At 49.4% G+C, this 17,238-nt stretch overlaps 1 protein-coding gene across 3 annotated transcripts in view; it reads right to left on the bottom strand.

Annotated features, from left to right (window-relative positions):
* Positions 1-17,238, bottom strand: part of CACNA1G (calcium voltage-gated channel subunit alpha1 G) — a 147,210-nt gene that overhangs the window by 92,758 nt on the left and 37,214 nt on the right. For all 3 annotated transcript variants that reach the window (XM_066565560.1, XM_066565561.1, XM_066565562.1), the window contains exons 2-3: positions 9,468-9,579; positions 8,836-8,969 (exon numbers count right to left, since the gene is read on the bottom strand). In XM_066565560.1, the coding sequence (XP_066421657.1) occupies positions 8,836-8,969; positions 9,468-9,579 (246 nt within the window). The remainder of the gene's footprint in view (positions 1-8,835; positions 8,970-9,467; positions 9,580-17,238) is intronic.

Raw genomic sequence — 17,238 nt, 5'->3', positions numbered from 1 at the left:
CACCTCCAGGATTTTGCTCTCTGGCTGTGGGAAGATCCAAGAGCTCTGCCCATAATATTCTTGAAGAGGCAGAGCCAGGCAAAGGTAAGAAAGACAGCCCTGAGGCTCCCTGGACAGTCAGGCTCCCACTACCACAGGCAACCACAGCATATTAATCTCTTCCAAAAGTTCCATCTCCAAACAAGCTGGGTGGTTCCCTCCCTCCAACTCTAACGGCTAGAAGCCTAACTTCCAGCTTGAATGTATTCAGGACAAGCTCATATCCATTTGTTCCTACAGCAGCACTGTCTTTAAAGTAGCTTCTCTAGCTGTTATTTGTCCCTGGTGTTTACTCACCCATGTATTTATGGAGGACAAAGCACATCTTCTCTCAGCCTTGATTTTGCAAAGTCAAACAAATCAAGTTCTTCCAGCCCCATCTCACTGACAGGCTCTCTGTTTCTCAGTCACAACCTTCCTCCACACTTCCCCTGGTCTGAATTAATCTCACCTGATTAGGCATCAAGTTTCTGGAAGAGGTTTTGATCCTTGCACCAAGGCATCAGTGCTGTCCCTTTCCTCCCTGCTGGAACTCCTGCAGGATCCATCCATGCTGTGTTAGGTTTGCCACGGCTGCAGCACACTGGAGGCTTCTGCTCTTGCTGCGATCAGCCAAACCCCCTCTCCTCCCTCCTGGACCCCAGCAGGTGAGGGGTGTCCCAGGGTTGAGAAGGCTCCCCTTCCAGCCCCCATATAAACAACTCCATGTTTAATGCAGTGAGGCTTTACCTGATAGGTTCTAATGAGAATGATGATGATGATGATCAAGGCATATCTACATTTAAAATAACCTCAACATATTCCTCTCTGCTTAGCCGACCCCCACAGCAATGGGACAGTCCCAGGAGGTTGGACATGCACATATGGATACTACGAATTTGTTCTCAGCCCCTAACCAGAAAGGAATGCAATGTATTCACAAAATCCCACCTGACCTGGGAACAGAAAACCAGTCCCTTCCTCAGTGCACAGGACTCCTTGCATTGGGCAAGCTTTGGCTAAGGTGAGGAGAGGGGCAGTGGTTTCATTGCTGTCAAGTTTCACTTGCTGTTCAAAAAGATTTCTGTGTTGTTGGCAAAATTCAGGTTAAAAGCCCATATCAAACATACAGCTTTTCTTTCATCCATTATTAAAACAGAGGCTGCCAGCAAAATTCAGAGCAGCACGTGGTTAAATGCACCAAGACAAATCATTTTCTGATTAATGACAGCTCCAGACGCACTTACAGAGATGTGAGTGCTTGTAAGCTGCAAAGGATGTGCTGTAAAATACATTTTGATTTAACTTATTAAAGAAAAATTATTATGCCAAATTTAAAGGAACAAGCCGAACAACAACCCAGAGGCTTAAGCAAACACTTGAACACCAAGACCAAGAGCAAGAAGGTGGTCTCCTGCCTATGCTGTTGGGCACTGCTACCAGAACTGGTGTTACAGCACTGCCAAGCTCAGCCCCAGACACAGACTACAGGGTCCACACCTTGCTGGTAACCTCTCTCAAGTGCCTTGAGAAAACTCAGTATTAGAGAAAAGAATGTCAGTAAAGCTCAGTCACTAAAGAGCAAGTCCAGTGAGAACACCACCAGTCCCCAGCTCTAAGGTCACTTCCCAAGGCAATCGGAAACATGGGAAGAATCAATCCACATCCCTGGCAAGGGAAGATACTCAGGGAGAGCAAATGTCAGGATGTCACCAGCTGGTGAGGTGACAGGTACATTTACCAGCATATATAGCATTTATGCATTGGAAATCTGCAGTGTAAAAGGCTCCTGATGAAGCTTCAATTCAAATGTCATCTCTGCTCAGAGGGAAAGGCACGATGCCTGTCAGCACCGCTGCCACCAACCTGGTGCCCAGCCAAGTTAAAGGCTCAGAAAGAAACTCAGCATTAAATAGGATGGATTCACAGCTCGTCAGGGTGATTAGCAACCCCCGATCACTGGAGTTATTCAGAAGGAAAGCGGAAATATTTAGGACTTTCTAAGAATAAAAGTGGAGCATCTGCAAAGCCAGACATACAACGGGCTGCTAGTGGGAGGCGGAGAGGGAGCTGATGCAAACCTTTGGCAAATGCTTCTCCAAGCAGGAAAACTCCCAGAGCTCAGCTGACAGGCAACAAGGATGGCTCAAGATGGACCAGGAAGGAGAAATTCATTCCTATTCCACCTGGAGACAGTGAGTTGGATCATGGTGGGGTTTCTCTCGTGTAAAACCCAATGCACCAGGAAGGATTGCCTGAGCGCAATGCCAGGCAGCAACCCTGAGGCAAAGGGCTTTCAAAAGTGATGCTCAGGGCATCACAGAGAGGGTTCAAGGGGCTCTGCTTATCCAGAGTCCCTAACAGAGCACAGAAATTCCAGCGAAGTCCTTCCCACACCTAGCCAGCATTGCATCTCTGAAGCACCCTGCTCTCAGCTCTGACTCTGCTCCCCATCTCCAGGATCAATCCTGCTCAGTAAGTAGAATGTTGTGAAAACCCAGCAGAGTCACACAGAGAGTTTCTGCTGAGGGTACTTTCCAAGGAAAGCCTGAACTCTCCCCTTTCACAGCTGGGTGCTGGGGGTGCTGCACAACCAGGGGATGTGACCAAGGTCACACAAGGAACTGGTAGCAAAGCAGCAGTGGCTGCAGGCAGGGCCACCCCCTACACACTCAGAGCCCTGCACTGCCGGGGAGAGATAGGCTGAGATTTATTCAGCGTTAAAAAGCTTCCAAAACTAGGCATATAGACACCCTTTATCTACAAAGCACAGCCATCAGTGGGTGATATTAAGCCATCGGTGTTGGAAAAGACAAGGAGAAATTATTTAGGTGGTATATCTTCAGAAAGCTGGAATGAAAATTCCCCCAGCTCTCGCCAGCTTAGCTGTGCTCTGCTTTCACTCAGTGGCTACGTTTGGAGCCTTGCAAGTCTCACCGCATTCGTGGGTGTTGCTTAATTTTAAAAATACTCATTTCAATCAAGCTGAACAGAAGAAAAAGAATAGCACACAGAGAGCATGAACCCTGCAGCCTGCTGGATCTGGCTGCACCATGTGTCCCAGCCAGGACACTTGACTAATGAGGCTTTTGAAGCAGCAGCAAGTTCAGCTGAAGAACTGAAAGAAACTAAAGAATTACCTTTTTAAAAGTCCTAAAACTTAAAAAAAACCTCCAGGCTTTTCACAGGTGGACTTGAGTCAGCTCAGCTGCGAGGGAGACTGCTGAGTGCTTTCTTTTACCCAGCAGGTTTCTGTGAGTCAGGGATGCAGCTTGTTCGGGATGCTTTGCTCCAAAGGTTGTGGGAAGGCAGCACGGAGCATCCACAGCCAATGGATTTCATCTGTGCCCAGGTCTTGGCTACCCTTTATCCAACCAAAAGTAACTTAAAACATTAAATTGCACAGCTCAGCCCCAGATATTGAAGTCCTGGAGGTTCATGATGACAAGTATTGGCTTGATGTTCTGGCACTTCACTTCTGCTCAGAGCACAAAGCACCTAATTTGGGATTATTCAGGACACAGTGAGGCCATGGAGGAGGCTCCCAGTTTCCAGGACACTCATATCCATCCTGGAAAGCCCAGGAGAGGGCCAGGCTCCTGGGAGAAGGTTTGGTGCAGCTTTCCCTGTGGCCCAGAGGGGCTGTGGCAGTGGCTGCACATTGGGTAATTGTGTGTGCAAATCAGCCTCTTACATGGGCAATTACAGCCCGGTGCTCGCTCAGCGTGCCCAGGCAGCACAGAGGGCACTGCTGCCACGTCCTCTTGTGCTGCCAAGACAGCTCAACAGAGGCAGAGGGAATGAAAAAGCAACATTCATCCCGCCTCCCTGTGAATTTTGTTTTTAAGGGATGAAAGACTAATATATGGGGAAAATCAGCCTTTGCAGTGGGAGCCTGCAGCAGGGGCTCCTGTAGGCAGTCCCACACCAGCTCTTTCTTCCCCGTGTCTGAACCAGGGAGCTGAAACAGCCCCTTGATCAGCCTTGTACCGCTAAAACACCCTTCAGAGGAGCCCTGCCTGCCTGTGGAGCGATCTGGCGCTGTGGGATGCAGGCAACATGCTGGAAGCTTCACCAAGAGCACCCAGCAGGAATCTTGCTCTGGCTGCTGCAGCTATGGGATCACAGTTCCCTGCAGAAACCCATCTGGCACCATAGCCCTCCTTCCAATTTCTGAGCTAAAGAGTTTTTCAGACCCCATCCATATTTAAATGGAGCAGGGATGGAGTGGGGGCTGTGTCATCCCTTTCTCTCCTCTCACCTGTGAACACAACAGGGCTTCCTGCAACCTATTTCATCCCTGAAATTCAATGCTCAAAACCAGGAGGGAGAAAGATATCCTTAAGGTTGTTTATGAAGGCTTCAGTGGAGCTCACTGTTTAATACAGCCTTCCACAGAGAGAGAGAAAAAAATATCATAACAAACATTAGAAATGTTCAGGAAGCAAAGAGAGAAAGGAGTGGTGTCTGTTCCTGAATTAAGCAGCCTGCCAACCACTTCCAGCCCCAGGTCCTCTTCAATCGTAAGCAAAATATTCCAGAAGTGTTTAACTTTCCTACAAAGTCTTTGAAGAGGCTTGTTACCATTCCAATGAGCAAAGCACAAACAGGGCTCCTCAGTCTTGGCCAAGCAACTGACTGAGCCTGGAGTAACCACAGACCCACACAGCTCAAACAGGGGATGATGCACAGCCCTGCTCAGTGGGGAGCAGAATGTGGGCACAGGAAGGCAGAGAGGAATCCCATGAGCTCTGACAGCTCCAAATTATCCCCTGGTGTAAAGCTCTCTCACAGGAAAACAATAAACCATTAGGGGTTTTTGTTGTTTTGGGGTTAGAATCATAGAATAGAATCATAAAATCTCCTAAGCTGGAAGGGAACCACAAAGATCAAAGCCTAGCTCCTGGCCCTGCACAGGATAACTCCAAAATCACACCATGGGGTTTTTTGATGAGGATGGCTTAAAGTCCATTTCGATTTACATGAATGCAGAGGTCATGGAAGTCCTTATCTGAACAAAGCCAGAACAAGCTGTGTTCCTGCAAGCTGCTGGGACTGCAGCAAAGTGTGGGGCTAGGGCTGGCTCCAGCTGAGCAGAAGAGAGACCTCAGTCTGTGGCTATCCTTTTCCCACAGACTGAGCAGAGAAGGTGCTCCTGTGCCCTGCTGGGAGGATAGTAGATGCTGGGTCCTGCAGTGACCAGGGAAACACCAAGTCAGGGCACATCTCCATCCCACAGCTCTGGCTTCCCAGCCCAAGCCCCAGTCAGCATTAAACCAAAACCACTTCTGCATATTTTGGGATGCAAACAAGCATCCATCCCCAGTACATCTGTGTCTTATGCTGGGAGAGGTCAGAATGATATCTAATAATCTTTAGAGGGCAAGAGCTGCTTGCAATGCCTTTTAACCTTCAAAGAAGCATTCTCTCACAAGCAAACTCCCCAAATGCCCTCCTCTAAAAATAATGCAACATAATTATGCCATTCATCACTTTTTTTCCCTTCCCTTTTTCCCCACGCAACTCTGTAACCTCCAGCCTAAGCCATGTTTCCCTAAGCAGAGTTTTGATAATACAGCACTATTCTCATCTCCGGCAAGTTTTACTGTAATTACAGAGATGTGTTGCAGACATTACACACTCTATAATTAGCACTAATTGCATTACATTGTCACAAAGAAGTCATTTACACTCCATGAGTTCATGAGATTGGTCTGGACAGTTTAACAGAGATGAGAAGCACTTAATGGCATCCCACAGAAGTGGCCAGCAGGAGCAAGGACAGCATCCAAGAGGCTCTCCCAGAACTACAAGAGGGAGGGAGATTTGGAGAAAAAATGCACAAAAAGCCTTCTTCCACAATGATAAACCCTGTCAGATCTAGAAAGTTCTCAGAGAATGGGGAAGCTGAAATGCTATAAGTTGGGACTTTTGGGGGGAGGGGGGCAGCAGGGGAGAGCAGTGTGGGTTGAAGCCTGTTCTAAACTGGTGGTGGCTGGGAAGGATTTCTATGGATGCCGTGCCCGTGGGAGTGTACAGTCCCAGTATTACATGCTTTCCCTACCCAAAGCCCTACAGATATAGTTTGCTGCTTCTCTTCTCCCCTGACATCACTTTCTGCAGCCCATGAGAAAGGAAGTGGCAAGGAAAGCAGAAGAGCTGGAGCTCAGGGTCCTGCTAGGTGCTGGGGAGCTCACACTGTGCTGCTGCTTCTCTCCTCCCATGTCTCTGTCTTAAAGGGCAGAGAAAAAATGTGAATGCAGAAACAGAATTGTTTTGTTGTGGTCACCAGGACCACAGGAAAACTTCAGTCTCCTCCCCTGGAATTTCACTGGGGAATCTGGTTGAGGCCCTTATGTGAGACCTCCATTAAAAACATGACTTGCTTTATTTGGTATCTAAGCAAACACAGTTGGGTTTTGAGGATTGCCCTGGCACACACTCTCCAGGACCCCAGTTTGGCTCTGGCTTCTTTCCTGACACCTGCTCAGATGCAGAACTCCTCCATGCAGAGCTCAACTCATCCCTTGCTCCTGTGCTCTGCTGTGAGCACCATGGGCTGGGTGCTCGTTGGGGTAGTTTGCCCCATCTGGGAACCAAAGAGTTGCACTAAGGGCTACGTGAGGAATTTCCCTCTGTCTAATTGGGATTTGACCCTGCAGAACTTAGGCAAAAACACTGTAGTGTTTTTTACCTATATCTTAGGTCTACTAAGGGCTTGAGTCCTTTTTTTTTTTTTCTCTGCTTCAGCAGTGTCCCATTCCTGCAGCCCCTTTAGCTTTCCCTGGCCCTCAGCAGGCTCCCCAGGATTGCAGCAATGCTTCAAGTAGGATGCAGCACGCCAGGATGGATGGGCTAGGATTGGAAGAGAGCAAAAGGGCACAAAAGGGAGCAGACAAAGTCAGTGCTGGAGGAGGAGAGGCTCTGCTTTGTATTTAAATCCAGTTAGGTCCTTTGCCAGCTGAATTGGTTTTGACGGGGCCCAGATGGGAACAGTTCATGCACATGGAGGAAAGAGCCATCACTTAGTGAGAAGCAAAGCTGATCTGGCAGAAGGCACGAGAGGGTCAGGCTACCATGCTGCAAAATCCTCTGCAGCAAAAAAATGTCTCTGCATGATGGGGATGGGGGAGCAGCTGCTGCAGGGGGGATTTGTGCCACGATGCAGCTCTGCCCAGGAAGGAGATAACTCTCACATGTGCAAACACCTGGCCAGGTGCAGCAGCTATGCAGAGATTTCTTTGCTTAAGCAAAGAGAAGTGTGATATTTTGGCATAGGAATAAGAATGGTCCCGGCTGGTGTCCCTCTAGAGTGAGGTCCCATCATGGTGGGTCCCCACAGAATGACATCAGGGATAAGTCTGGCTCCAAAGGTTTTGGAAGATCAACAGGTAAAGGCAGGACCAGGCTGGGAGGGCAAGCTGGCACAGTGAAGTTGGGAAGAGCCCAGCATCTGTGACCATGCTTCCCAGGATGGGATGTCAGGCCTTGCTTGGGTTGGGCTCTTCATCACAATTAATTCCATTGCAAGACATAATAAACGAGAAGAAATAAAGGTGGCTTGGCAAGCTCCAGCCCTTCGATGTGCTGCTGGTGTCTACAACCCTACCAGACCTGATTGGACCTGTGGCTCCCTCTTGTCCAGCATCCCATCACTGCTGTCCCTAACATTGCTCAGACATTTCAGGAGGAAACCCCGAGCCTTCTCCTAAACTGAGGAGCCAGAAGCTGGTGGGGCTGGAAAGTAGGAGGTTGTGGCTTCCTGCAGAAGACAGGTTTATGGGGACAAATACAGCTCTTGGGTCTGAAGCTCACTGAAACTTTTCACCTCTGAAACAATGAATTTTTCAAGTCAAGGATGCACTGAGAGACCTGGAACCTCTGTTTTACTTCTCCCAGCTGACTAGCAGAGGCATGGGCCATGTCCCTGTGAGGCCATCAATGGACCATAAGCAAAACTCATTAAGGTGTTGTCCCTTCTTGGACCAAACAAGAAGGGGCTGCTGCCCCTTCTTTGGGACACCAAACCCATGCCAGGCAAACAAGCTGGGAGGGGCCTCTGCTTCTTTCCAAGAAAATATAGTAAATTTGATCCCTAGCTCTATCAAAAGAGCCAAAACTCAGCTGTTTTCCCAAAAGTCTTGGGGGTCTTGGGGCAGGGAGGGGAGGCAAGGGCCAGCAAGAAATTTGTGTATCAAAGAAACTCAGCTCAGTGGCCAGTGGCCAAGGAGTTTCCATGTGTATTTCCAGCCTCTGCCAGGAGACTCTCAGATGCTGGAAGAGCCTTTAATTCAAACCAGGTGCCTCTGAAAGGAAAACACTCAGAAAGGCAAACTCGATCAGTTTCCCTCAAAAAAGTATAATAAAAAAAAAGTATAATAATGAGGGAAATCGTGCATGTTTCATTGAATGATCCTTCCTGGCACAGCCCTCCATACTCCCAGCTGCCCACTCCAACCATGGAAACTAAAACCTTTGGTGAGCTGGAGGGAGGAGAGCCAAGCACAGTATCCAGCAAAGGAGCCCCAGGCTGGTCAAAATCCGCCACAACCAACTTTTGTCACCCTGCCCCGCTCTGCCCATGTACTGAGCATCAGCTCTCCCTCAAGCTACTGAGAGCACCAGAGGGGCGGCTGCAGCTCAGAAGTGATCCCTGCTGGGAAGCTGGGATGGACAACGCCAACAATCAACACCAGCCAGCCCCCAGCCTTCACTGCTACAAACCAGCTGCTCCCCCAAATCCAGTGCTTGCTGAGCAGAGCCATAAATAACAACAGAGAGACTCAGGAAGAAGGAGACCTGCCTCCCCAGACCTACCCTGCAATGACGATGAAGAAGTCCAGGCGGTTCCATGTGTCTCCCAGGTAGCATTTCTTCCCAAAAATCCCCAGTGCAATCATTTTGACGATCATTTCCACGGCAAAGAAGGCAAAGATGAAGTCATCAAAGCTCTGCAAAAGAAAGGAAGGGAGGAGGGATGCTTCTGCACACTTGCACCAAGGGAGGGAATTGGAAACCCGAGTCCAGCAAGGTCTCCTCTTGCATCTCTAAAAGCTAAATCCCTGGGAAGAAGCTGTGTGGAGAGCAGCCCTGTGGTCCAGGGCCCAGCCCAGATGGTCCAACAGCACCCATAGTGCCAGGATAATGGACAAGTATATTTTGGGCTCTGCTTTCACTGACCACTAGATGGTTGGCCTTCCCCAAGCACTCCAAGAAAGGCTTAGCTAGGCTGGGGGTGGCACAGCCTGGCAGGGGCTTTGCCAGATGGCACTGCATGTTCTCATCCGAGCACCAAAACCAGTATTTTCCAAATGCTCATAGGACAGACAGTGCAGGCAGGACCTGACATTCTGGGACACCACACCACCGTGGCTGGAGCCAGCTCAGTTCTTCCCTCTCTACATCAACCTGAGGCTGCTGTTGAGCTTCCATCAGCTCTGGGGCTGTACCTGGAGGATCCTGCAGCGCGGTGAGTCGCAGGCGATATCCTCGCAGGGGTGGAACATGCCCAGCGTCACACAGTTGAGCAGAATCACCAGCATGCTGACCCTCTCGAACCATCTGCACACTCCTGTCAAGGAGGCAACAGACCCAGAGGTGCATCCACAAGAAGCAACATCTGAATTGGAAAGCTTTTCCTGGTCTTTAAGGCCAGGAGCAGACCAGCTTCCCTATGTTAGGCACTCTCTGAGTTTACATGTTGAGATACCTGCAGGTGTTCTCGCCATGCTGCCATCAGTGGCTACAGCTGATGTGAAAACCACTCTAAAATGGAAGTTGCATGGCAAGAGTGCTGAGTGCTGATGTGATGGATTAAAACATTTAATTAAATGAGCAATATCAACTTTTAGAAAAAAACTAAAAAACCCCACACCATTAATTTCCTCTCCTAGCGTTTTACAGAAAAGTACTTTAACATTACAATTTCTATTAACCATGTCTCAGCTTATCCCAGGGGTATTTCCTCAAAGCCACTGCTTAAACTTTCATTCCCAATCCAAATCAAGACTGCCAAAACCATTAATGAACAGCCTAAAAGCCTTTAAGTGAGGGCCAGCAGAGCCCAATCCCTACCTGCCTCCTGCCTCTTAAAGCAATTTTTAAAGAGCTGAGCTGCTGGGACAGATGTTGGATGCACTTTTGGGGCAGAACAGAGTGTGCTGCGGCAGCTCATCCCCATAGGGATGGTTCAAACCTGGTACCCAATTCCTGCATACTTCTGGGGGCATTTCCAGGAGCACAGAGATGGGAAATCCAGGCACTGGTTCAGTGTGGTGCTGGGGTTATCTTCCAGCCTAGCATGAAAAACACCCTCTCAACTGCCAGGACCCACAGACAGCAGGGCCATGCTCCTGCCTGAGTGCCAGCAGCAGCTTCTCTGCTCCAGGAAAATAAGCATGGCCCTTGACAGACAAGAGTTTTCACTGCAACACAGCAGCGGGTGGTGTTGAGGAGCCCGTGCTGTAGCGTTATCTGCCTGGGGAAGCAGAAGGTGAGGATGAATCAGCAGGTGCCTCTCCACCGGGCACACAGGCCTGGGGCTGGCAGCTCCCGCCACCCATCCTGGGTGAATTCCTGGAAAACCACACGGGGTTGAGTCACAGTTTGGTTGTCGACAATCTGGATCTTTTAATCGGGAGAAATGTTTACAGGATATTGGGATAGACATTCCAACTGTCAGGGTGGGGCTATGGGCTGGGATATTTAGCCTAAATATAGTCCTGTGGAGGCAGGCATGGAGAGCAGCCAGAAGAAGGGGCAGCTACTGAAGAGAATCCCCAGCTTGGGGGCCTGGGAAGATCCCCCAGCAGAACCAGCCATGTCCAGGGCTCTGCCAGCAAGGAGCTGCAAAGCCCTTGGGAACATAAAGAATTAAAAAAGACCCAAAGGGGTGACAGAAGGAATGTCACCTGTATAGGCTGTGAAGATATGCAGCAGGGAAGTGAGGATGTCCCAGGACAGCTGGGTTGGTTGGGTCAGAACCTGCGGAGACAGATGGACAAGTCCCCAGACAGTCAAAGATCCATTCAAATTCTTCCATGGCACTGGACAAGAGCCTTCACTGGATGTGGATCTCCTCCACACACTCCATCCCAGCTGGGGGGGGCTTTTGGCCCAGTAAGCAGCTGCTGATGCTGGCTGGGGACCACAAACTCCTGGGCAAGCAGAGACGGGCACACAACCATGGTGGACATCAGCTTGGAGCCACTCTGATCTCACCTCCTCCCTGTGCAAGACTCAGCACAGCCCTAATGCTCACCCAGGGCAGCTGAGCAGAGCCAAGCCCACCACAGCCCCATATCTGGCATAGAGGGATGAGCAAAGGCTGAAATGGAAGAGCACAGGATGGCACCAAAGTCCCTGTCCTTCCCTGGCATGCCACAATCTGCATCATGGCTCAGATGCCCCTCAATACTCATTAGAGTGCTGGCACTGGTACCAGTGGCTGATTGCAAGTGGAGGGAAGCCAGGAGAGTTCAGCACCCTAAATTGCCACAACCTGCCCCACATAGGGCACCAGCTGTGGCCAGCAGGGAGATTTGGGGACCAGCACCACATCTGTACCCCAAGAGGGTCCCCATGGTACAGCCAGCAGCCCCTACTTGCCCAAAGACATGCTACCCCGGGCCAGAACCTCCCATCTTGGCACAGCCATGGCCTCCCCCATGCTGCCCACCGTGGCTACAGTGAAGGTCCCCCCATCCTATCCTGTCCTCCCATCTCAGGGTTGCCCTCCCCACATCCCAACTTGTCTTGCAGGAACAAACATCTGCAGGCAGGAAAACAGCTGGAGAGGGAGGGGGACCCAGGGAGGGGGAGGGGTGTTTATTTGCTGAGGGCAGAGGATTTTTTTTACCCCAAATTTAACTGCAGACCACTTATCAGCACATTTCTCCCTGAAGCACATACATTTCAGTCCAATATAACACTTCACCTGATTAAATATTCCCAGGACAGGCACCCCAGCAGTGCCGAGGGCAGTATGTTAATGTGCAGCTGATACATCAGAAGGTTGGGGGGGCGATATTTTTTCTCCCCTCTTTTTTTTTTCCAGCTGAATGAAAATTCAAGCTCTTTCTTCTGCTAATGGGATTTTCAGAGGCACACAAAGTGCTGCTGGCTATGGCTTTGTACCGACCCTCCTTTGAGCAAGAGGCTGACAAAGGGAAACTCTTCAATTAGCAAAAGCAGAAGGTGCTTTTTTGAATGCCTCTCACTGCTGCAGGGCAGGCAGGGAAGGGGCAAAGCAGCTTTGGGGGAGCATCAGAGACAGTGTTGGTCCCTGGCCAGCAGTTCAGGTGAGGAGGAGACTACTTGAAAGCAGGGGCAGAGGTGGCGTTGCCACCACCCAGTGTCATGCTGAGCCCACAGCCCTCACTGCATGAGGTAAATATTTACTGGGAATAGAGCTGGCCTTCAGAGTCCTGCCCTCTCCTCCCACCAAGCAGAGCTGATATTTAAAAGAAAAAGGATTAATAATGAGGTTCATGACCACATAGCAGGTGATCACCCCATCCACCCCACCCAATGGGTGTCAGAAGTCACCACTTTTAGGGGTCACTTGCTCATCCCAGCGTATTCTTAAAAATCCACATTTTTACCATCAATGTGCTCAAGGCAGGCAGCCAAAATCCTCACAGGTTCTTTTCAACTAAAAAAAAAACCTGTTTCTGCCACACAGAAATTCGCAGTAACAATTCTGTTGTAATCTGACTTAAAATTCATAAGATAAGAGAGAACAAAAGAAAAAAAGAAGGAAAATGTCCAGAAGTCACTCACTTGTTACCAAAGGACGTCTTTCACAGAGCAAGAGCCCTCAGCCCCTTCCCACCACCGGTGGTCCCAGTGCCACCTGCCCACGATTCACAGCACCTGACCTTTTGTAATTAAGATGCAAGAGTCCCAGATTCAATTAGCCAACACTACCCAGCCTAATATAATTAAAAGAGAAAGATATTGCATTATGCTTGCTATGATTTGGTTGCAAAAGTTTGGATCAAATTCACTAGTGAGTGAATTAAATCAGCATCTGTTGCCCAAGGGCAGCAGAAACCAGATGAGATGCTCTGTCCAGCTGCATCCTGGACTCTTTCCAAGGAGGTGGACCACTTGCACTGGTCCCGGTGGATTCTTTGGCTTGGGGCTGAAGAGAGCAGACACCTCTGTGCCCCAGAGATTGGGTTCCCTTTCCCTGGGGAAGTGCCACTGACTGAGCTGAGTACGAAGGGGAGCATTTAGTGACGCTCTACAGGGACACACACTCTTCTATGGGATTAATGTTTATTTCTTCCCTTGATGCTTTGCTATTCCCAGGTAGCTCCCACCATTCCCCTTCTCCTCCTTCCCTGCATCCCTCTCTCTCCCTTCCTGACCCCTCTTCCCACTCTCCAGCGAAGTAGCAGCTCCAAGGACATGTGCTGCCATTGCTGGGAAGGGGGGTGGGACAGCCCTCTGCCCCCCCACCCCAAGCACAAGCAGTGTGATGGGAGCAGGGTTCCGTGGGCAAGGGGGCAGCCCTGCAGCACCAGGGGCTGCAGGTTTGTACCTCAAAATTAAGCAATGCATAAAACCCCCTGGATCCAGGCAGGTGACACTGGGCTCTCTTCGCTCTCTGTTTTTTAGGGCAAGGAGTCGTCATTTCAACACAGAGATCACATCCAGGACCAAGTCCCCCATCAGCACCCACAGCCATCGCTTCTGTGCCAGGAGAAGCCCTCACTCACTGGGACAGTGGCTGGGATTTGACAAATGTGTGGAAAGCGCTGGCAAGGCCTGGAAATTTTTGTGCAAATGTGATATGAAAATTGGGTTGAAATGACAGCCTTCCCCTGCAGTGTCACCAAGTCCCACCAGCTTAGGAGTGATACTGGGATAAGCTGCAGACGTTAATGAGAGTGGAGTTTTAGGCTTCATTCATATCATCAATTCCAGAAATAGCCCCTTTGACAGAAGCATAATGGTACTTCCAGGGCCTGGCCTTTGCGGGGGTGGGAGAAGGCAGGGACTAAAATCCTAAAACATTAATTTAGGCCATTTGCAAGGGAAGTTAAAAGTTCTCAGAATTAATCTGCCTCACAGATGGAAATAATAACCCCTTCCTAGCTTTGCCTCTCACTGCACCAAGCCAACAGGAAAAGGCTCTTCATGTCATGCCCAGTTAAAGGTTATAGGATTCCCATCACAGCCCTGGACATTTAATTAGATTTTTTTTTTCCTACCACATTCCTTCCAAAGCAAGTCCAGCCTCTGTATTTTGCTTTTAGCATTTGCAGGAAGTATTTCCACCTCTGTGGACGCAGCAATGCCAGAGTGCTCTTGAAATATCTCTACCCAGTGAATCCACTTCCCTGACCTGCAGCCAAGCACTGGAAAGGATCTGCCCCCAGTGTCATTGTAACGTGGTCTCCAACCTACAGCTTTGCCCTCCCAGATGCTTTTCCAGGCCTGCTCCCACCTGTCCCTCTGAGGGACACAAGCTCAGGCTGAAGCAGGGAAGATGCTGCAGGGTTTACAGCCTTTCCTGCAGCATCACAGCACCACAGCAGCAGTAGGCCTGCTTTTCCCTGGTAGGATGGAAAAGCCACTGCAGGCACGGCAGCCCTGGCATGCTCATGGCACACATGTGATGGAGCACTTGCCTCCTGCCCTGCGGTCTGCAGGGATTTGTGCCAGGCAAGTCCCATTGCCAGGGCATTCCTGGAAAGCAAAGCTATGAGGCTCCTCCAGTGGGGCTGCACAAAGGGGTTTAAAAATTCAAGCACTGCTTGAATTCACTGCTTAGAGAGTGTTCTCATCCCAGGTCACTGCAGCTGGCAGGCTGAGGACACACTGCCAGGAGCTGGCATGACCCCACTGAGCCTGGCATATCCCCATCCACAGTCTCTGAGCTGGGAAAAAGCTAGGCAGGAGCATCCCTGCCTCATCACTGCTCTGCAGCTCTTCAGAACCTTTTCCCTCCCATGTAGACAGACACAGGAGGTTTTTTTAATTCATGCAGCCTCACAATTAAACCTGGGAAACCAAAACAGGGTGATTATTCATGGCAGTGTTTTTGGAAATGTCATCTCTAATTCATTTCAGCTTGCAGATGTTCAAAGGGATGCACTGCTGGCTGCTTCCCTCTGCCATGAAAGGCAGCACTCTGCTCCCATCCTGGTGAGTCTACAGAGTCCCCAGTGGCTCCATGACACATAAAAGGGACTGTAAAGCCCAAAAGTGGAGGAAAAGGGGGATTTCAGGGAGCAATCATCTTATCATTCTTCTCCCAAGGACTTAGAATCAGCACTGTCAGCTGCAGGCAGAGATGCTCTCCTGTGCCTGTGAGATGTAGCCACCTCTGAAGGAAGAGGGAGGATTTGCTCAGCAGTATGGAGGAGCCCTGCTCAGCCACCCGAGTGATGAGGCAAAGAATGATGCCATATTTAGGGGGGATGGGGAGTGATAGAAAAGGTTGTTTGGTAAAAAAAAAAAGAAATAAAATTGAAACCCTGATGAGGTTCTTATTTGTCTTACAGTTTCAGTATTGTTTCCTGGTAACCTTTTAGATTTCTACTCTAAGGCCTTTTTTTTCCAGCAACTAGAAGGGTTTAAAATCTTATTGCTTAAAGAGAGAAAAAAAAAAAAAAAAAAAAGAAGATAAAAAAATCCTGCAAGCTGAGTGACTTGCATAATCGCCAAATTTCAGGAGCTGGAGCTTTTAAGAAAAGCCCTACATGCCGGTTGCAATTAACTCCTGAGCTGGGAGGGCTCAGCTGCTGGCAGCCTGGCTCTGGGACCAGCATCTGCAAGGATGGGTGCTTTAGTAAAATAATATCATATCATATCATATCATATCATATCATATCATATCATATATGTCAAGCAGGAGCACTTTAGGCTAAATTTATTTTGGCTTCTCATCCCAGTCCTTTCTTCCTCCTCATGCCTACCTCAGCACCAAGAGCAGTGACCAAAACAGCCCAAAATGAAGTGGTGCAAAGGGTCAGTGCATGGCCCCAGCCCTGGTTCAGTGGATGGGTCAGGTGGAAGTCCCATGGAGTTCACCAGCTCTTTCACCAGCCAAAGCCACCATCCAACTCCCACTACCCTGCATCTCCTGGAGAGAAGGTCAGAAGAGAAGAAGGTGAAGCCTTGCTTGCCCAAATCAAGCTCCACAGAAGCTTCAACTTCCCCCCAAACTCCCTCTCCCAACAGTTTGGCACCTTCAGCTAACATTTGTGTGGCTCAGGGACAGGCACTCCTCCCATTCATCCCACCAGAATGGGGCTGCAGAGGTGGGAGCATGTCCCCATCCTCTACCCAGACCCGTCCCTCCCAGCTCCCAGCTCAGCCTCTGCACCAGCCGTCACCTCCTGTGACAGAGCCAGGGGATGGGTTCCCTCCCAATAACTCACACATGCCATTAACAAAGATGTTGTCATGAACAGTAAAATCCTTCCTAATGGCCAGGTCTTCCACAGGGAGTCAGGGGCTACCAGTTAAAATACTCTCAATATGCCAAAGCCATTGCTGAGGCTCAATAACTTATTTAAGACCTTTTCTCCCACCATGCCTTATGAAGTGCACAGTGGAGGGACACTAAACCCCCAGATAAATATATTTAAACTCACTCACTGTAAATGTCCCTTAATAGCACCTGCCCTTAAAGTTCAGTGGTGCCAAGACACATCCACAACACCCAGCAGTGCCACCTCCTCACAATGCACAGCCCCAGCCACACTCCAGGAGAGAGGAAAACCCATGGAAACCCAGGGAAATGCTGCAGCACGTCCCCTGCTGCTTACACACAGATGCATCTTCCCCTGCTGCTTACACAGAGCAGCACCTTATGCAGAGCTGCCAGAGACAGCTCTTCCTCACTAAGGGACCCCGGATATTTGGGATACTATTAAGTTTCTGCCATCCGTGACTCTGCTTGCTGCTACACTCAAGACAAAAACTGTTATGCAAGGCTGCCTAAACAAGTTGCAGTGAAATCTTTGTAACATCCTACACCGACACATAGTTGGGATATGTCACATATTCGTCTTATTTTGTTCCTTCTTTGTCCTTTTTTAGTCTCCTTCTACTTTTTCCCCCTTGGAAGTATGCTGGTTCCCATGGAAACAGTGATGTTATGGGTATGGACAGAGCTCCAGTGACGTCCACAAGTTCAGTATAAAAGCAGATTTATGTAACAGTTAGTGAAATGAAGGAATTGAAGGGATGGCTCTGCATGGC

This window comes from Molothrus aeneus, chromosome 25 (genome assembly GCF_037042795.1).
Source record: "Molothrus aeneus isolate 106 chromosome 25, BPBGC_Maene_1.0, whole genome shotgun sequence".
Taxonomy (NCBI): domain Eukaryota; kingdom Metazoa; phylum Chordata; class Aves; order Passeriformes; family Icteridae; genus Molothrus; species Molothrus aeneus.
The sequence above is the reverse complement of the archived record's forward strand: the minus strand, read 5'-3'. Positions and strand labels throughout refer to the sequence as shown.